Source organism: Canis aureus, chromosome 24 (assembly GCF_053574225.1).
Source record: "Canis aureus isolate CA01 chromosome 24, VMU_Caureus_v.1.0, whole genome shotgun sequence".
In the NCBI taxonomy this organism is placed as follows: Eukaryota; Metazoa; Chordata; class Mammalia; order Carnivora; family Canidae; genus Canis; species Canis aureus.
The window spans coordinates 31,968,230-31,989,556 of record NC_135634.1 but is presented as its reverse complement, the minus strand read 5'-3'; the positions used below and the strand labels follow the sequence as shown (position 1 = coordinate 31,989,556).

General features: G+C 47.6%; 1 protein-coding gene across 3 annotated transcripts in view; it reads left to right on the top strand.

Annotated features, from left to right (window-relative positions):
- Nucleotides 1-21,327, top strand: part of DPYSL2 (dihydropyrimidinase like 2) — a 137,694-nt gene that overhangs the window by 98,965 nt on the left and 17,402 nt on the right. For all 3 annotated transcript variants that reach the window (XM_077868769.1, XM_077868770.1, XM_077868771.1), the window contains exons 4-8: nucleotides 5,801-5,965; nucleotides 8,637-8,698; nucleotides 9,207-9,287; nucleotides 9,803-9,871; nucleotides 15,100-15,220. In XM_077868769.1, coding sequence (XP_077724895.1) covers nucleotides 5,801-5,965; nucleotides 8,637-8,698; nucleotides 9,207-9,287; nucleotides 9,803-9,871; nucleotides 15,100-15,220 — 498 coding nt within the window. The remainder of the gene's footprint in view (nucleotides 1-5,800; nucleotides 5,966-8,636; nucleotides 8,699-9,206; nucleotides 9,288-9,802; nucleotides 9,872-15,099; nucleotides 15,221-21,327) is intronic.

The following is a 21,327-nucleotide window of genomic DNA, read 5'->3' as shown; positions in this document are numbered from 1 at the left end:
AGGTTGCCCCAGAAGCTTGTGCTTTAGAGGCACCTGAGATACTTCACAAAGGGGTTTATGTGTAGCAGTTTTCCTTACAAAGGAGTATAACTGTCCTTCCGCTGGTGTTTGTTGAGCACAGCTCTGAGGCAGGCATCCTTCTAGGAAGTTCCCCTGTCATCTCATTTACATCTCACTGGATCCCTGAATTCCTGGTGGAGCAATCTGAAGGCCAGAGAAGATGAGTATCTTGAAGAAAACCTCATGATGAAAAGGTGGAACTGACCAGGCATAGGGCATCTGACCCTGGTCCTTCCTCTACTACCTCTCCTCTGGGTACCCCTTATGTTCCTAAGGACAGGTGCTTTCTCTTCCTTTTCTGCTTTTTTTCTAGAACAAAACCATGTTATTCTAACTGGCAGGACAGGGGCTTTTATCTCTCTACCAACAAAAGCTATTCTCTGCTGAATAGGCCACTGGCATTTTGCTGAGTAGATGGCAGCTCGATGCCCTCATGGATGAGCCAGCGGTGGTTTCTGTTGTCATCTCCCTGATGGTTTGCTTTTAATTCAAGCCCACTGATTAATCTAGGACAAGAAAGGGAGAGGCAGACGTACGGACAGCTAAGTGACGGGACTAGAGAATGAGGCAGTGATGATTCTGGAATGGGAGGCAGGAGATGGGCAATTCTGATAGAGTAAATACCACTGGGAGTGTGGGGTGGTGTGTGTACTAATTGGAGTTTCTAGAACTGCAACTGTGTGTGAGGCTTCAGAGAGACTGGGGCCAAAGGGGAGCCCAGCAGAGCTATCCCCCTCTTTTTCCTGCTCCACCTGCTTATCTAACTGGCAGACTTTTGAGATGTGAGTCCTGCTCAGCCACTTCAATTCCCGAACAGGGACCATGATGATGACTTTTCTGACATCTCTATGTGTTTTCAGTAACGTTGGGTCCCTTGAGAGCTGATCAGAAACACTAACTGCTTGGGGTTTTGGGTTATGTCCATGTGGACATCCTGGTTGTGAAGTGTTAAAGTGAAGCAAGTGTTACCCCTGGGGGACAGTGGGTGGAGGGGCTGAGGACTTCTTATAACTGTGTGTGAATCTACAGTTACACTTCCAAGTAAAATGTTAAAAAAAATACGGTCTTTTAAATCCTGCAAACTCCAGAGGAGTTCTTTGTTTGAATTTTCAAGCAGCAGCTTGTTTATTGTGTGTCCAGCACCTTGCCAATATCCTATAAATATAAAAATAGGGTACTGAAAGCGCTTGGGGCGATAAAAGAGGAATTGGAGGGCTGTTGTGGGCTCCAATGTGGATGAACCTTGAAGACAAGATGCTGAGTGAAGGAAGCCAGACACAAAAGACCACATACTGTATGATTCCATTTACACAAAATGTCCAGACTGGGCAAATCTCTAGAGGCAGAAAAAAGCAAATTAGTGGTTGCCTTAGGGCTGGGAGCAGCAGGCTTAGGAAGGAATGGGGAAGAATTGTAGATGGGTATGGCTTTCTTTTTTTGGGTGATGTTCCACAATTAGATTGTGGTGATGGTTGCGCAACTCTCCGACTGGCCTAGAAGCCGTTGAATTGTACCAGTTTAAATGGGCGCATTGTGTAGTATGAATTACATCTCAGTAAAACTCTTTATAAAATTTGGGGTCTTTTGACAGTTTCGAGAGAAGTAATAGTAGCCCTTTGGAAAGAGCTGGTGTCTTCTAGGAGTAAGTACTTCTGCGTACTGCCTGTAACGCCTCAATTCAGGCCACCGTCCCAGGGCATGTTCTTGGCTCCCTCCTAAACCAGATTCGCAGGCCTACCACTGGAACCACAGTGTGTTTCTGAGCATTCAGCTCAGGGGAATGAAGACTCAGTGTGTGCCAGACGTTCTTTCTGCCAGGTGCTTTCATACATGCTTTCTTCAACCTCCTGCAGCTCTGCACGGTGGGTAGTTTCGTGCCTATGTTTTATGCATGAAGGCATAGAGTTCCCAAAGAGTATATACAGCAGGGTAGAGCTGCCCTGAGAACCAGCTTTTTAACCCCTGGATCGTTAACTTTACTGCCCGGTTGGAAGGCTGGGTTGATGAGCTTTTTGCTCACATCTTAAACAAGGGGAAAAAGTCAGCTACAAGGCAAGAGCCAGGCTCTTGCAGGGGCAGGTAGCTTAGGAAAATCACCAGATTAAAGGCCTGTGAGTTCTGGGCAAATCCTTTGCAGGCTGGTGTCTTCAATGGGGGAATTTCTCTTTCCTCCGGAAGAGAGGATGACTTTTTGCCCTGTTCCCTGGAGTGGCTCTTCCCAGGAGACAGCTCCTATGGAAAGAGAACTGTGGGAAAACACGAGGAGGCTTTTCATGGACACTTTTCTGAGTGTCATTAGTTCTTAGAGGAAACATGTTTATTTCCCTGGAGTCCTCAGCTTTGCCTGTGCCCTGAGTTTTCCAGAGTTCGTAAGGCTAAGAGCTGTTTTTGAAAATGGAGGGAGGCCATTTTCCTGACTGTATTACAGTCAGGGAACCTGGTGTTTTTTTGCAAGTGAGAATGCTGTTGAGTAGTGAGACGGGACCCTCCTGGTAAAATGGGCATGAATGAGCGTGAATTCAGGTGGTAGGAGAAGTAAATGGGAAGAGATATGCACTCAATTAGTGATGTTCAGAGTGGTCTAAGGCAGACATATCAGCTCCAAGAGAGATTATTAAAAATGCAAGTTCTCAGGTTCCAGCCCAGACCTACAGAATCTGAAATTCTGGGGATGATGGCCAGGAACCTGTGTTTTAGTAAGCTCTCAAGAGAATTCTTAAACACACTTAAGTTTGAATAGCTTAGCACCAGACGACCTCACATATACTTGAGGTTGAGCAGAAAAATCTGGTCATGTTCCCAGTAGAGCACCTCCTTCTGCGCTTGACCTGATCTTGCAGGGAGGAATGTGAGCTGGAAGGGAGCATTGACTCATTTATCGAAAACATTTATTGAGCACTTCCTCTCTTGCAGGCCCTCAATCCCTGCGCCGAGGGAGTTCACATCTAGTGGGGGAGTCAGATAGCAAATGAGGGGAGCGGGTGCAGAAATTACCACAGATGGGGATGTGATTCTGGGATGGAGGCGTATACCCAAGGAGGCAGAGATGCCCACGTAAAGAGCCAAAGGAATGGGTTTCCAGAGAGGGAACTGCTGGTACAAAGGCCCAGAGGTGGGGAGGAGTCAGGCAGGTCCCTGAGTGAAAACAGCTGGAGGCTGATGGTGGTGAGCAGGGTTAGGGGCTGAGAGTACATTGGTGAGATGAGACTGGGTCCGTAGGAACAGGGAGGGGATTTGTTTTTTTGGTTATTATTATTATTTTTTTTAGATTTTATTTATTTATTCATGAGAGACATAGGGCGAGGGAGAAGCAGGCTCCCTTTGGAAGCCCAGTGTGGAACTTGATCCCAGGACCCCAGGATCACGCTCTGAGCTGAAGGTAGATGCTCAATCACTGAGCCACCCAGGTGTCCCAAGGGAGGGGATTTGAATTTGACCCTAAGGGTAGTGGACACCTATCGGAGGATTAATCAGCAGAGTGATGGGATCTGGGTAAAGATTTAAGAGGATCATCTGGCTGCTTATATGCAGGCTGGTGTGGCCGGACGAGGGATGAAATCAGGAGTGTGACCAGGGAGGGTCTGTCGAAATTATGATTGCCACAAAATCATATTTTCTTCTCCTCCTCCCCACCTGCCTCCCTTCTTCTTCTGGTGTGGGGGGACACAAGAAAATTAGAATTGTTTTGTCAAGGTTTCTGTGTCAGCATTTTACAGATGGAACCGACTTGCATTACAAGTGCGCATCCTCATTGCTTTCATTAGATAATATGATGTGTGTTACAATACCAGCTGTGCGTGTACCCATTTAATCACATATACTACTGCTTATTTTTAAAAGTACATGTCGTTGAAAGAAAATTCAGCTTCGTTGTCCACATTTTTGAGACCTATAAAACCAAGCTCAATTTTTTTTTTTAATTTTATTTATTCATTCATGAGAGACACACAGAGAGAGAGGCAGAGACATAGGCAGAGAGAGAAGCAAGCTCCCGTGCAGGGAGCCCGATGTGGGACTCAATCCCGGGTCTCCAGGATCACACCCTGGGCCAAAGGCAGATGCCCAACCGCTAAGCCATCCAGGGATTCCCCCCCAAGCTCAGTTATTACAGTTCAGCAGCATCTGCAAGATTTGATCCATTTCAGAAATTCGAGCTCACTAGCGTTGCCGGGGCTGGCATTTTCTTAGCCGAGAATTGCTTACCCCAGTCTAGAAAACCTAATGTTTTATTTAGAAGAATGATTCATTGCTTTAGGTGTCTAGAGTCCTGGGTTTTATCTTTGTTTGCCTAAGTTTTTTTTTTTTTTTTAAGATTTTATTTATTCATGAGAGACACAGAGAGAGAGAGAGAGAGAGAGAGTGAGAGAGGGGCAGAGACACAGGCAGAGGAAGAAGCAGGCTCCACGCAAGGAGCTTGATGTGGGACTTGATCCCGGGACCTGGAATCACACCCTGAGAGAGAGAGAGAGAGAGAGAGAGAGAGGGGCAGAGACACAGGCAGAGGAAGAAGCAGGCTCCACGCAAGGAGCTTGATGTGGGACTTGATCCCGGGACCTGGAATCACACCCTGAGCCAGAGGCAGATGCTCAACCACTAAGCCACCCAGGCGTCCCTGCCTTCCTAAGTTTGGTTTGACCTCGGACAAGTCATTTCATATTTTAGTGTCTCTGTGCAGAAGATTGGGGGTAATTGTTCTGGTACACCTCTCATCATCAGGGTTACTGGGCAAGAGCTCTGTGACTTAGAGATACAGTACGTCTGCAAAGGCCCTGTGGCAGAAGGGAGCAGGAACTGGAAGTTAATGTGGTTGGAGGGCAGAGTGCAAGGTGGAGGTAATCCAGAGTGATGTAGAGGTAGACAAGGACCAAGCTGGGCCGAATCTTCTTGGAGACTTGATTCTTTATCTTAAGAGCAAGGGGAAACTGTTGAAAGATTTAAATAGGGGAATGACAAAAGATCAATAGATATGCTGTTTCATTTAATCCTCATGAGAAATGTGTGTAGCAGCTAATATTCCCATTTTAAACCACTGGAGAAATTTAGGGTAGTGGAGATTAAGCAGCATACCCAAGAGCATGTTGCTGGTAGGTGGTGGAGCCAGGAGACCAACTCAGGTCAGCCGGAGTCCAAAGTCCCCTGCCCTCCATCTCAGGCTAACTCAATAACTATATAACAATAACCACTGTTTTAAAAGACACTTTGAACTCTTAAGATGAAAGATCTCCCTTAAATGACAAAGTGGTATTATGCGGCAGAAATATGAGCGGTGAGGAGAGATTGGATATGCCTAGAACCTTTCAGAGCCCCAGTCTGCATGGCTGTGGTCCAGCATCTTCAAGTTCCTTGCCGTCTGGTGAGGGGCGTCTCACTGGCAGCTCTCAGCACACAGAAAGGGTTGGCAGCTCCGGCCGGCCATTCGACACTGCCATTGTCCATAAGGACTCATTGTCCAGGAAATGTGCCCGAGGTACGAGCTTTCAGGGCTTTTGAGCTGGGTGATCAGATCCGGGCAGTTCATGCATGGTTTCGCTGGAGTAATCAGGCCATGCCAAGTTTCTGCTTTCTGCTTTCTCCCTCTTGGGGAGTCAGCTGGTTTAAGTGGATTCTTAGAAGCAGGTTATAGAGATCACCATCTCGATTTTGAACCTAAGAAGTCTTGCTCAAGGTTGAAATGGGAAAACAGCTGTGACCCATGGCCCTTGAGACTTGTTGATAACTGCCGGTGTCTCTTCTTTTCTAGTTGACCATGTCGTGCCCGAGCCCGGGACAAGCCTGCTGGCAGCCTTCGACCAGTGGAGGGAATGGGCTGACAGCAAGTCCTGCTGTGACTATTCTCTGCACGTGGACATCACTGAATGGCATAAGGGCATCCAAGAGGAGATGGAGGCCCTGGTGAAGGACCACGGTAGGTTGTGCTGACCAACAGCTCTGGGGATATTTCCATTTCGGTGCATGAGCTCTGGTGCAGGTCTGTGAATAGCACTTGCAGATCCCTTGCATGCCTTACCTCTGTGCCTGCTAGGAGAAAGGGTTGAGCTGTAGCTGGTGCCCATTGGAGGTGACCAAACCCGGGGCAGCAACAGAAGCTTTCATTGACATGAGAACCTGAGCTATACCACAGGGACCAGTTCTTAAGTAACAACTACTCACAGCTTACTGGTTTGAGGGATCTGCACCCAGCTAGGTTGGAGACTTGAGGCCAAGAATGCCTATCCTAGTGATGATTCTAGGTGATCATGGGGAGGTAGGTGCCTGGGACACTGAGTGGGGGACTTGGGCAAGCTCTTTTTACAACCCCATAAGAACCAGGATAGATTTGGGGATGAGGAGGCTCTGGGACAATGAAAGATACCTTTTTATTTCTTTTATTCTTCCTTTTTTTTTTTTTTTTAAGAGTTATTTATTTTAGAGGGAGAGAGGGAGGTAGGGGGGTAGATAGGAGCAGAGGGAGAGAGAGAGAGAGAGAATTTAAACCAGACTGCCCACTGAGCTTAAAGCCTAAAGCAAGGCTCAATCTCATGACCCTGAGATCATGACCTGAGCCGAAACTGAGAATCAGACAATCAACTGAGCCACCCAGGTGCCCTGGGTCTTTCTTATTCTATAGGACTATTTTAGGAAATAGGATTCCAGAGGTTGCGTCCTGGAAGATTCCCGGGGAGTCTAGGGGAATCTAGATGACCTCAAGGTGCCTCTGGGACCCTTTTGTCCACAGGATCCTTGGGAGTTGAGGTGGTATTGCCAAGTTCTATCATCTTCTGGGGTCTTCTTGAGGTTGGCTATAGACTAGACTCCTGGGGTGAGATGTTGATCTCCCTGGATCTTAACTGTCAGGGAGACTTCCTGTTGCTTTCATTTTCTGAGATTTCTAAGCTTAGAAGTACCATGAGCTGTGATTCAATAGCAGGAGGGAAATCTCTAGGCCCGAGTACAGTAGGTAGATATCCATAGATACAGCAGAAAATGCCCCAAATGAAAGTCTAGAGTCTTAAATTTTATGAGGCTCAATTAAAAAAACATCTCTGTTTTTTGGTATTGGGTATTGGACTAGAGGGTATTGGACTAGAATATCCTGAGATTCCTCCTGGTATGAAGGTCCCACCCAAAAGAAAATAGGTTACCCTTGACCTTTCTTACTTTTGAGAGAATACTGAGGCTTGAGGGGGTTTAACTTTCCATATTTTAAATGAATCGACTTCAAATCAGCTAGGAGAGTTACCATAGCAACTGTTGCCTGGTAGAAGAGAAAGGCTGGGATGTCCTGAGCCATTGAACCCAGACAGCATCCAGCACCCCCAGGTGGCTTGAATTAAGCTCCAGGACTAGAAGATTGTCCGCTCAGTTGTTTACCATTGTGATGGATGTGGGGCAGGGATGTTTGGTCTGGTGTCTCGGGTGACGAGGACTCTGAAATGCCAGGGGGAGAATTGCGACATCAGTTTGTTGGACCCTGTCTTACTTAAAAATGTTTCTTAAAAGTCAGCTTCAAGCGCAGTCTGTTTACCAAAGAAAAGACATTTATTATAGATCCGCATCCACAGAATCTTCTAATTCACGTTCTTCTTAAAGTCCCAACAGTTGAGGGCAACTTTTGTTTTTACTTTTTTAGTTTTTTAAATTGTGGTGAAATACAGCACAGCATAAAATTTACCATCGTAGTCATTTTTAAATGTCCAGTACATTCACATTGTTGTGCAACCATCACACCAGCCATCCCTAGAACTTTGAATCTTTCCAAACTGAAACTCCATCCCCGTTAAATATGAACCCCCCAATCCTCCTCCCCCAGCCCCTGGCAACCCCCGTTCTACTTTTTGTCTCTCTGAGTTTGACCTATTAATGGAATCCTCCTTATCTGTCCTCTAGTGACATTAGCATAATGTCCTCAGGGTTCATCCATGTGACAGGATTTCCTTCCTGCTTAAGGCTGAATAATATTCTGTTGTATGGCTGTATGACATTTCGTGTCTCCATTCATCTGTCAGTGGACACTTCTGCCCTTTGGCTGCTGTGAATACTGCTGGCTGTGTATTTGGATGTACAACACGGCCAACTCTGAATTTCGATATAGTTTTAAACTTAAGAGACAAGCTGTCAAGATATTAAGAAGAACTTCTGCACCCTATTCCCAGATTTTAAAAAAAAATTTTATTTATTTATTCACGAGAGACAGAGAGAGAGGCAGAGACATAGAGGGAAAAGCAGGCTCCACACAGGAAGCCTGACGCGGGACTCGATCCTGAGACTCCAGGATCATGCCCTGAGCCAAAGGCAGACGCTCAACTGCTGAGCCACCTGGGAGTCCCTATTTACAGATTTTTTTTTTTTTACTAATTCTTAGTATTCCAGCCCATTTGTTTTATCCTTATTTCTCTGTCTCCACCTCTGTCTCTGTGTCTCTCTCCTGCTCCCCCCACCACCGCCCACTATATACATGGTATATATATATATATATATATATATATATATATATATATATATATGCATGGTATTATACTTTTCGTATTCTTTTTCCAGTTTATTTGGTTTGTTTATTAAAGCCAGGTCTCTGCCTCTCTATTTTGTCTCTCTGCTAGGAGTAAATTCCTTCCTTGTGTACATGGCTTTCAAAGATCGCTTCCAGCTAACGGATTCCCAGGTAAGAAAAGGTGGCTTTCCTGAACAGGCGCCTTGGCATTTGGTACCTTGGGACCAATGCTCTTGTCTGGGAAGCTGCCTCCAGTGTATGTATGTCCCTTAGCTCCGTGGGAAATGGTTAATGGATGAGGCCCCTGGGTGACTTTAACCTTTAGGGAGGGTGTGATCCCAGTGCCCTGGCCCTCCAGGACTGGTGTTCTCCCAGGCTCTGGAGTCAGCCTCCAAGCTGCCTCTTTGGCTCAGAGCCACCTCAGCAAGCCTGGTGCAGGGCCAGTTGTCCTCCATGAGCCTCCCCTACTCCGTGTCCTTTAGGTTATGCTGCCTCTCTTGGTTATTGAGTGCTCCTGCTCTGCCAAGTGTGGCCAGTAGCTTTGACCTTGGGTCATGTCAAAGGAGATAGCTGTAGTAGTAGCAGCCAAGGGTGCATTTCTGACCCCAGTGGCCGGCAGGGAAGTGGCTGTGCTTGTGTACAGGAAGATGGACACCCCGTCTCCTCTCTGCCCTCTCAGATCTATGAAGTATTGAGCGTGATCCGGGATATCGGTGCGATTGCCCAAGTCCACGCAGAAAATGGTGACATCATCGCAGAGGTACGGGGCTTTCCTCTTGTGTTTTCTTCATGACCTGCGGGGTATGAGGCAGGCTCGAGAAAGGGAAGGCATTCTGTAGCTCAGCTGTGAGGAGGAAAAGCAGGGTGACCCAGGGCCACCATCTGGGGGCACAGTGCTAGCAGTCTTACCGGCAGCGTGGGTGTTGGTGATGAGCGTGCCTGCCTCCCTGTGTCCTGCGGGACACACAGACTGTTCCCTTTCCACAGAGAAGTCATTTCCCTCTGTGGTCATGCAGCTGCCTCGGAGGTGGAGGGCACATGTGGGCTTTCAGCATCCCAGGGGAAGAGCTGAACACACTTGGGAAAGCTCAGGCAGGACTGGGGACAGGGTAGCGATCCCTTCTCTTCACGAGGTCCTGGGATGAGGGCTGTGAGGGGTCAGCAGGACTGTCTTTATGTCTTGTCCGAGTAACTTTTTGGATCAAAGATCTCTAGCAGTCAGAGCCATCTGGAGTCCAGCTCTCCCTGACGGCCTCGCTTTCTTTAACCTTGCAGGAACAGCAGAGGATCCTGGATCTGGGCATCACGGGACCCGAGGGTCATGTGCTGAGCCGGCCTGAAGAGGTGAACATCTGTTGAATGGAATGTGTGACTCGGTGTCCCTTGGGTGCTTCCAGAGCCACAGAGAACCTACTTCTTGCCTGTTGAGATTGGGGCTTCTCAGGATCTGAGTTTGGGCCCTCTGAGAAGTCACAGGTTACATGCGTACATGCGTGGGTGTCTCTGTGGGCAAAGTGAAATACTAGTCCGAGCCTGGAGATTCTTCTCTGTGTCTGATTCTGTGTGTGTGTGTGTGTGTGTGTGTGTGTGTGTGTCTGATTCTTTAAGCCCTTCCTTGAGTGGATATGAACAGCTTTTTATTAGCATCCTGCAATTTGGGTTTCATGGTTCACAGTGTGGGCCCTCCAAAATCTCACCACCACCAAGACATCGTCATGGGGATCTGAAAGCTCTTTTACATTACTAAAAAGCTTAAGGGGAATTGTAGGTTTTTCCATGGAAAGTCTGCGCCAGGTTTCAGCAGAGAGTAGCAGACAATCTTTCAAACCTGGGAGGGATAATTAAGATCCAGAGCACAAGTTGAGGGTCACGGTCATGGATGTTGAGTCTTGTAAGACAGAAGGGAGGTGCTCACATCTTAGATGGTGGAGAATCTGCTCTTCTAAATTAGAATTTGTGCCCTTCTCGGAAATTGGCTCATTGATGAAAGTCTCAAGGTCAGACTTTTGACGACCTGGCTGCCCTGAGCAAATAGAATGCTGGGGGGAATCTCATGGAAACAAACAGACTTTTCTTCTTAAAGGAGAGAAGTGACAGGCAGAGAAGGGCAGATAAAATCCTCAAGGAACTGGATGTTGGCTTAACAGGATTTTTCCTTCTGGAAACAAGTAGAGGGAGATGCTTGAGAAGAGCATGAATCGGACCCATGCCCCCAAAGCACAGAACTTTAAAATGGGAAGGTTCCCCCCGGCTCTGGGAAGTGTTCACTCTGGGAGCCACGATGCAGGGAGCATCAGCTCCCCCTAAGAAGAAAATAGATTGTCCACGTTGGGGTGGAGGGCATGGTATCCACAGCCTTTTCCCTCTGACTTTGGGGGAGAAATGAGGCTGGAAACGGAGAAAGAATGTCAGAAAAAGGGCAGAAAAAGAAGCAGGAGGCACTTGGAATTTCCTGCACATACTGAGGGTTTGCACTTCCTTGTCCTGTCCTAGCTGCACGTGCACACACACAGACACACATAGACACATACACACCAGGGTACCGAAGGTACCATCTGTGGCTCTGAAGACACTTTCCTGTTGTCAGTTGAAGGACAGAAGCTGTGGCATTTTCAGTGCTGTCTGGTCCCTGTCCAGGCCTTGGGCTGTAGTTCCTTTCACACCATCCAAGCTGCCCACGCACACTAGAAAGCCACAGGGATGAGCCGGAGCCAGCGCACAGGTGAGGGAGGTTGAAGGTGGCATCTCTCGGCCCTTGTGTCATAGCTGCCTGCTGTCACGAGTAAATACGTGTACACATGTGCAGTCCCATACATGTGTACATTGTAATGCTCACACTTGCACACATGCACACCTGCATGTGCACACACGAATGTATACATGCGCATACGGCAGTCTCATATACACATATATTGTAATGCTCACACATGCACACCGAGTGTATACATGCACACATGTGCAGTCCTGTACACGTGTACATTGTAATGCTCACATGCACGTTTGCATGCATGCACATGTGTATACCTATGCATGCACACACTAGTATTTATGTGTACACATGTGCAATCCCATACACATGTAGATTGTAAGGCTTACACTTGCACGTTTGCATGCATGCATATGTATACACCTATGCATGCACACACTAGTAGTTAAGTGTACACGTGTGAAGTCTCGTACATACATACATTATAAGGCTCACACGTGCACATTTGCACGCATGGACATGTGTACACCTGCGTGCATGCACACACACGCCCGCGGGAGCCTCAGCTCCCCATATACCCGATGGGCCCCTGTAAGCAGGTGATGACACCCAGGGCCAGACTTAGTTAGAAAGTTTGCCCTCCCCCTCATCCAGTTGTTTGTGCTGTGTGTTACCTTGTTACACGGGGGGGCTACCTCTGAGATCCATGCTCTTGTTGAACCTATAGGAGTCTCCCTGGGGCTTTGCTTTCCTCTCTCCTTCTGTCTGTTCTCCATCCGTGGATCCCTGCGGACTGGAAAACAGTGCAAGCCCTGCGTTTACAGAACAGGCGAAAGCTATCGGAGGAGAGTTCGACAGAAGTCAAGCCCATTCTTCCGCGGTTCGACCCAGGAGATGTCTCTCATAGCCGTGGTTGCGTGGAGAAGTTCAGAGTCCCCAGAGGTGGATTATGAGACCTTGTTTTGGGGCCATCAGACCTGGGGTGCCCCAGTTTGAGGAGTTTTTGGCTTTTGGGGAGGGTCCTCTTGTCTCACAAAAGGCTGTTTTAGGTGCTTTCCGGGGTCAGCTGCTTCTTAACTCCTTCAGAGGCACCTGCTCTCCGTCAGCCCCCATATTTGGTACTTCCCCTGAGCTTGCCCATCAATGGTGCCCTGCACATGGATGATTGGGCCCAGTTGGGACAGCCAGATGAAAGAGGAAGGGATTGAGGATGAGTTGGAGAGGAAGAGACCGGTGGAAAGTAACTAGGGAGGGTAGAAAGTGACAGGGGCTCTGGGCTGAAAGACTGGCATTCTGGAAGAAAGTTGGTGTTTTGGGTGAGGGTGATGGCCATGAAGAATCTTTCTCAGAGAAGGGAACTTTCCAACTGGGCCAAATGGGAGCTGTAATTAGGGTATGCATACAGTTAGGGGGCTGGGCCATAGAGGGTCTGTTGTGTATAAACGCTGTGTGTGTACAGGCACTATTGTGTATTGGGATTTTTTTTTTTAAAGATATTATTTATTTATTTGAGACAAAGCGAGCGAGCCAGTGAGAGAACTAGCATGGGGAGAGGGAGAAGCAGGCTTCTTGCTGAGCAGGGAGCCCAATGTGGGGCTTGATCTCAGGACCCTGAGATCATGACTTGAGCCGAAGGCAGACGCTTAACTGACTGAGCCAGCCAGGCGCCCTGTTGTTTGTACGGACAGTGTTGTGTGTTCTGACACTAGTATCCAGACACTACTCTACCAACACTGTTGCATGTTCCTGGACAAGTGGCTTTCCTCTCTGGATCTTGGGGGTGTCCGATCTTAAAAATCAGCAGGGCTAGGTAATAAACCCCAAATCCTTGATAGCTCTGTAATGAGACAAAATGTTTTAATTTTTAAGCTGTAATATTAATTTCATAATATTTTAAGTTGGTCTTACTTAAATCTGTTCACTGTGTGTAAGGGGCATGGGCAGGTACACACCGAAGGATAAATGTGGATCCTTCTATGGTTCTGGGTGGAACGCAGAGAATTGGGGATTAGGGACCCTGTCTTTCCAGGGGGTAACCTTGTAGTCAGGCCTGTGCCCTCACCCATTTGTGCGCTGGGACAGAAGAGGGCTCAGAACTCGCCTTATGACTGATGAGCGAATCCAGAGAGGGCCCTGGGAAGCCAGTCCTGCCGGGGGCAGCCCCCCCCCCCCCCATAGAACTGGCACATTCGCTCCATTTACTTCTAATTAGTCTGATTCCACATTCCAGTTCACCCAGGACAGTCCCAGTCCACGCCCATTTCTCCCATGCAGTTATTAATAGTTTTCTGTTCACTTTCTGAAGTATTTGTGTTGGGCCAATAAATTGGGTAGTCATTGGCGCCCCCGGGAAGCCGTGAGGATTCTAGAGGAGTCCTTTCCGTGCTTCACACTATGGGGACTTTTCAAGTGACTGCAGGGATTCAGGCCATCCCTCTTCTGTGCTCCCCCAGGCCAGAGGCACTGCTGTTGTAATTGGAGTCACGGAGAGGGAGGGCCAAGAGGGAGGGCCGGGAGGGCCGATGCCTCAGCTATTCCAGGAATTAAAAACATTTGGATGTTTAATGAGCTTTTTTCAAGAGCCATTTGGTTTACCTTTGAATTTTGAGACCTCTCTTGTCGCATAGTCGCATAGTTGATGCCCAAAAGGGCAAACGTGAATGAAGTTGTCTTCGTTTATTAAATTAGATTACCAGTTAATGCAATTACAGAACTTCATCTCTTGGCCAGGGTCCTATAGAAACTCGGTTAGCTAAGATAATTCAGTTAGGAACTCAGCTATTTCTTGTGAAAAGTAGCAGCTCTGCATGGCACAGCCTAGCTTGAACCAGTAACAAAATAAAGTTAATTTTTTGGTTCAGTAAACATTTTTGGGCAACCACTGTTGTACCGGGCATTACACTGAGAATCCTTGGGGGTGGGGCACGGAGGATAGAAAAATTCTGAGTCAAACCCAGCCCCTTGCCTTGAGTGGAAGCCACAGCTTTTGCCAGGATTTGAGAGGGAGCAAAAGGCTTTTGGAGATCCATCATTCTACAATTCCATGTATTCTTCTGGGGCCAATTCTAAACACACATATCTGTAGGATATCCCTTGGTCTCCAAAGTCTTACCTGGCCAGGTAGTTAATAATAATCACTTGGGCTCTTTGGAATATTATTCACTGAAGCATCGGGTTTAAAGAATCCTATTAATTAGAGCAGCTCTCCCATCTGGTGCTGAAGGCCCTACCAGTTTGTGTGCAGCCACATGTTTCCCATATTGGAGACCATTGCTTGACACAGATTTGCCTGCTCCATTCCCAGAGGCTTGTGAGGTTGCCTTATTTGTTGGATTCATTTGTGGGTGTCGGACAGAAGCCTGGCACAAAAATCTCATTGCTGGATGTCTTGACTCAACACCGTGCAGCTGAAATGAATGCACTGGTGTGGGAGCAATCCGTTCCTGTGGCTGGTGGTTTTCTCACATGAGCAAGCATAAGTCAACAGGAGCTGTTAAAACGACCCATGTTCTGGGCCCCATCCCCAAAGTTACTGATCCGTTTGGGACTGAGAAGGGCCTGAGAATCTGTATTTCTTCCCACCCCTGGGCAGATGCTGCTGTGGTGGGTCTGCCGGGCACCCTTCCAGTGCCTCACTCGGTCTGGGAAGGAATTGCCCCCTTCTATCTCCACCCATCAGTATTGAGCGACACCGGGAAAGTCCCATGTCCCTCCTGTGGTGCCGCTCAGGGTTCAACCTTGAGGACACAGTGGCCTCTCATTCCTCTTGACCTCTTGGGGGTGGGGAGGTGGTTGAGCATAAAGACGGGCTCATGGAACAGGTGCAGATCGGGCAGGGTTCTCACGTCCACGTGCTCCTCTGTAGGTCGAGGCCGAAGCCGTGAATCGCTCAATTACCATCGCCAACCAGACCAACTGCCCTCTGTACGTCACCAAGGTGATGAGCAAGAGCGCGGCTGAAGTCATCGCCCAGGCCCGGAAAAAGGGTAAGTGTTACCTTACCGGCTGTCTGTCGGCGGGCAGGTTCAGAAGGGAGGAAGGCTTCTTTTCCAGACCTTCATGCCAAGTGGGCTGCTTTCATCACGTTCCAGCATTAACCTAATTACCGCGGCGCGAGGCAGGGAGCTCCAGTTTCTCCCTCGGTGCCGCCGCCGCCACCACCCTGTCCCTATCTACTTAGAGCCGCACACCGCGAAGAGTGGGCGGGCGGGCACCTCTCCCTCCTGCCCCTGCTTCTGGAGCAAAGTTGGACTTGGTTCGATGCAATCTCCATAAACTAGACACATACACAGATGGTGTCAGCCGTCATCTGCCCCAGAGTCCTTCTGGGGAACGTTCTGTGGCCACACGAGTCCCTGTTCCGTGGCTGGTAGTAATTGCTGGCCCGGTAAGTAAGAGAGTTTACGGGGACAGAAGGGCAAGAGATTTTGCCCCGGGGCCTCCCCAGGTCCAGTTCTGCAGGAGCTTGAATCACTCCCTATCAATTATATTGACATATTCGGGGCTGAGGCTGGCACCGTGTTAGTACTTGGGAGACCATTGAGAAGGTTCTTGGAGACTAATTTACTAAGTACAGTTTCCCCTGCTGCTTCCAAAGGCTGGTCCGTGGAGCTCCTTATACATTATGAATTCAGCAGAACCCTCTCGTCACCTGCTGTTGCCTGTGAGCTTGAGTGGTCACACCACGTGTCCTGTGCTTGGGAGTGCAGCTCATGTCCAGCTTGATGGTGTGAGGTTGACTTCATGAGTGTGCATCCTGGGCCTGCTTATTTCTCTCTCGTTTTCTGTCTAGCTTTCTCCTGCCCCCTCCCCCCCCATCTGTTTATCTCTTTCTGTATTTTTCTTTCTCTGTCAGGAAGGGAGCAGTTTGACCTCTATGCTTCTGTTCCTAGTTCTCTGCGGGATGTGACCCACATGGATAAGGAGGATTGTAGGAGTTTTTCACTGGTGGGTGACTTGGTACAAAACCTAGAACAGATTGCTCAATGACCACTGAGTCAGCTTGTCCCCAGAGATGATTACTTCCAGACGGACACAGCACTTCCTGACCCATGTTCCTTGGAGCTCTCCCTTGGAGCTCTCCCAGAGGCCTCTGTCCTTAGGCTTTGCGGCCCATGGTGGCTAAATTCGCATCTTCCCGGAAACCTGCCCTCTCCTGGCAGCTAGTAGAAATTGCCTTTTTGACATAAAGGAACATTCACCCAAGTAATAGCATCTGCTCAGAATCAGCGTCCAGTTGTTTTCTGGAAGACACCATGGATGATGACTCACAGGGAGCATGGGGGCAGTTGGCACAGTGTCTGAAAAGGAGGAGTTAGCGGGTAGCTTAATTTATTTATTTTAGTGACCATACTCTACCCAGATGATGATAATAAGTGAAGAGGTAAACATTTTAATATAATTTTAATATGATTAAACATTCCAATTAGCAGAATTTAAAAACCAAGGACCCATTTTCTGATTCAGTTATCACTTGTCCAAATTATAGGGTGGAGGAGTCAGTCTCTCTCTCTCTCTCTCTCTCTCGACCCTGGCCCTTTCAGGTGGCACTAGCCTTGGTCTCGGGCACAGAGTGCTGACTTGTGAGCTGGCAGTGCTGGGGGTTCTCCTTTCTGTGCCTCAGTTTCCTTATTTGAAGGTGTAGAGCTGGAGTGTGTTACTGTAGAGTCCAGGCCTGCTCTGGTACTCTACAGTTCAGTGCTTGATGATGTCCCTCTGTCGTCTTTAGGACTTTGACCCTGTGTGGGCAGTGAGCACCAAGAAGGGGCTACTTTGGTCTATTTGTCCTAGAACTTTCCGCATGTGAGTGCAGTGGTGCCTGCCTGCATCATGGTTACTGGGGTGGCTTTTGCATTCCAACTGTTCCCCTCTAGTCTGTGAAACCCTTTGCTTTAGATGGGCCTGAGCTGCCAGAAAGTAATTTTTGGTGCATTTGGCTGCTAATGAGCAAGAATGAGAGATCCTTGCTTGCTTGTGGGCTCTTAAGGCTTTATCCATGTTGTTGGAACTCCATCATAACAACTTTGAGAGGCAGCCTGGGCAGGAGTTTTTTTTTTTTTTTTTTTTTTTTGGGCAGGAGTTTTTGTACTTTGTTTTACTTTGCAGTTGGGTAAACTGAAGCTCAGAGCTAATGAGCGGTGGGATTGGGTTTTGATTGTCAGGTGCCTGACTTCAGGCCTGAATAGCCACGTGAGTATCTGAATTACCTTCATGTTTTGAGATTATTTTAATATGAGCAATGCAAGTATCTGCTTGGATTTAGTTTCTTAACAAACCTGGTAGAAACTGGAGCTTGACACCTAGTAAAGTCGTGTATAATACAGAAGCAAAGATTCCCAAACACCCAAGAAGGAAAACAGGATAGGTTTTTATTATGCATTTGCACTCTGGGATCAATGTCCTTTCCTGGATCAAATCCCAGCTTGCTTGTGTGCTAGCATGTGATGCTGGATAGCTCCCTTAGCATTGCTAGGTCTCATTTTCCCATCTGCAAGGAGAGGCTAGCCATAGTGACTCATCTCATAGATTGAAGATGGTACGTAACTGAGATAATGTGTTCATAAAGATGTATATCACAACTATACCCACTGTTCTCTCGATTAGAGAGTAAAGCATTGGTAGAAGTACAGCAATGATGCCTGCTGACCTAGCATAGGGGTATTTTGCTAAGGATGCTTTTCTATTTAGGTGAATTCTTCTGGTCCCTAGTGGCAAGTGTTAAGGCACTGCCAACTTTCTGCTGCTCCCATTTCTTCATCTGTAAAATGGAGAGGTTCTTCATTCATTCAGCAAACTTTTTTTTTTTTAATTTTTATTTATTTATGATAGTCACAGAGAGAGAGAGAGAGGCAGAGACACAGGCAGAGGGAGAAGCAGGCTCCATGCACCAGGAGCCCGATGTGGGATTCGATCCCGGGTCTCCAGGATCGCGCCCTGGGCCAAAGGCAGGCACCAAACCGCTGCGCCACCCAGGGATCCCTATTCAGCAAACTTTTATTATGTGATACTTCAGGCCTTTGTGCTGGAGATGAGACATAGTCCTAGCCCTCAGCTCCTTCACTCATAGGGGCGGGACACTTGGATAGAAAGTCACAATGGCAAATGGTCAATGTTAGAAAAGAGGTGCAAGCCCAGTAGGGTTAGAGCACAGAGGAAAGAGCCACCATATATAGATGTACACCCCACCTGTCTCGGAGGTCAGGCTGCATAAGGAGACTCAACATTTCTTACAAATGGGAGCAATTGGAAGATCATGATTTTATATCTTATTAATGTCTTTGTGCCTCCCCACCTAGAAACATGTTGGTCCTCAATCTAAAATAGGATGTATTATTAAAAAAAGAAAAAGAAAAAAAATAAAATAGGATGTATAGGCTACCAAGGATGTGAGGTGAATTTCAATGTGAATATTTTCTATGCACATTTGACCCACCACAACCACATACCATCTTCCTGGAGAGACTGCGTTGCTCGTGCTGTCCCCTCGTGCTGTGCCAGTCAGCAGGACCATGTGTCATCACCCCCCACTCTGCAGACAAGGCCATGAAGACACACCCAGGAAAAGAATATTTTAGGCAATTTTTACTCTTCAAAACAACTTAGATGTTGGTCAGTTTATTTTTTATTTTTATTTTTTAAAAGATTTTATTTGTTGATTCATGAGAGACACAGAGAGGCAGAGATATAGCCAGAGAGAGAAGCAGGCTCCTCATAGGGAGCTCAGTGTGGAACTTGATCCCCAGACCTGGAATCACCCCTTGAGCCAAAGGCAGACTCTCAACAGCTGAGCCACCCAGATATCCCAATGTTGGTCAGGCAAATTTCACGGAAGAGAAATTAAAGTGCAGAAAATAAATATCTTGCCCCAGATCATCCAGCCCATGGTTCCAGACATTTGGCCACCTCTCTTTCCATTAAAGGTGAGGATTTGTCTAGAATGAGTTCCCTCAGACTATACTTTGTTCATGAATGAAATCTACTGTGGCTGCTGGTACCTTCTGCATATGAATGGTAGCATGTAGGCAGTGCCTGATAACCTCATCTGACGTCTGATGGACATTCTTCTCCGTCCTCCTCCTCGCCTCACCCCCGTAACTCAGATGCAGAAATGTTTAGAACGGCTGGTGACTGCCGAGGGATGTTATAAACCCTGAGAACCCAAACTGGAGCCAGTACTTTCTATGTCCCGTGGGTCAACTAGAATGACTCTGGCGTAATGAGAAAACTGTGTTCATGGGGCTTGCAAGGACCACCCCAACTTGGGGATGAAGCCTTAGCATTAAGCTAATGCACAACCTCACTATCTTGAACCCAAAGAGGGGCATATGGATTGGCTTGGGAATGTTGTAAAATCTCACCAAAATCTGGGTTAAGGCTCTTCAGAGAAACAGAGCCTATATATAGAGAGAGGGAGGGCGAAGGGGGGTAAGAAGAGAGAGGGGGAGAGAGAGAAGGAGATTGATTGCTGCTCTTAAAGAATTGGCTCAGTGGTTGTGGGTGCTCTCACTTCTGATTCCGCAGGGTGGGCAGGCCTGGAGCCTCAGGGAGGAGTCAGTGCTGTGGCCTGAGCCCGAAGGCTATCTGGAGGCAGACTTCCTTCCCAGTCAGTGCCCTTGCCAGGTTGTGAGTTCAGTGTGTCATAGTACAGCTGGCTTGCAGGATGAGACTCTGGGTTTGGTTTTCAGCCATTTAAACTCCAAGATTCCTAGAGATAAGGCTCTCTTTCAGGACAGATATGGAACCCTTCCGATCATTTCTATAGCACTTGGGCTGGGAGTTTGAATCCCTGGACTCCTTTTCTTTCCTCACTTTGTCTAGCATGATTAGGAACAACCAGCCAATCTTGATTATACTCAGTTGGACAGAAATGTCCTAAGGAATCAAAGCCATGGTCAACCCAGATTTAGCCTCTTAAGAGAAGTATTTGATTGGAGTATCCAGTGGTCGATATTTTGTGCATCTCTATTGCCCCAACACGCCATGACCTCTCTTTACTACTAGGAATAGAGGCATTAGTGCCTTTGTTTTTTAGAAAAATAAAAACATTTTTATTTTTTAAGATTTTATTTATTTATTCATGAGAGACAGAGAGAGAGAGAGAGAGAGAGAAGCAGAGACACAGGCAGAGGGAGAAGCAGGCTCCCTGCAGGGAGCCCATGTGGGACTCGATCCCAGGACCCTGGTATCACTCCCTGAGCCAAAGGCAGACGCTCAACCACTGAGCCACCCCGGTGTCCCAGCATTAGTGTCTTTAAATCAAATCAAATTAGAGTGGTAATTTCTAGAAACCCCAGAACCAGTTCAGGAAACTTACAATTCTCTTCCTTTGGAACCACTCTTGGTTATCTGACAGGTTTATCTATGGATAGGCCCTAGGTTATGGAATTCTGGCCTTGGGCTCTCTTGAGAGGAGAGTGTAATTGTGTTTGTGTGTGTGTGTGTGTGTGTGTGTGTGTGCGCGCGCGCGCGCGCGCGTGTATCCCAGTTGGTTTTTTACTGTGCTTTTGTGGCTGCGTTTTGAAATCTACATACATGGTTTTCCATTGTTTCTACTCTGAATTTGTTCTCCTTCTCGTTCATGGGAAATGACTTAACTGTCAGAGCTGGGAGCTGTCAAACATTTCTAAACCCGAGCCTTGCATTTATTCTTCATGAATGCACTCAGGCTCGTGGTGAATAAACACCACCCCCCAGGGCCCTTCAGTTCCCGGCCATCCTGGAGAGCCTGCCAAAGGCTGGCTCGGGGTCACATCCTTCAGTTTAGACTTTGCCTAGAGAAAAAAATCACAAAGGTCTAATTGCCGCCAAGAAAGAGTCAGCAGTGTGTTTAGAGGAGTATGTAAAGGCCATTTCAGCTTATTTCATGTTTTATTATTATTATTATCGGTAATTCTTTATGGCACACAGTTTAGTGGTGTCTGGGGTGGCCTGACTGAGGTCCGAAAGCTCATCCACGGCTCCCTCCAGTATAGTGTTTATAAAATGGGAGAGATGCCTTGGGAAGGTGCTGGGAGCAGAGCCGGGCCCCCCCGCCCCCCCGCCCCCCCGAGTTGTGATCCCACATGTCCCTGGAGGTAGAGGCTTCCACAGGATG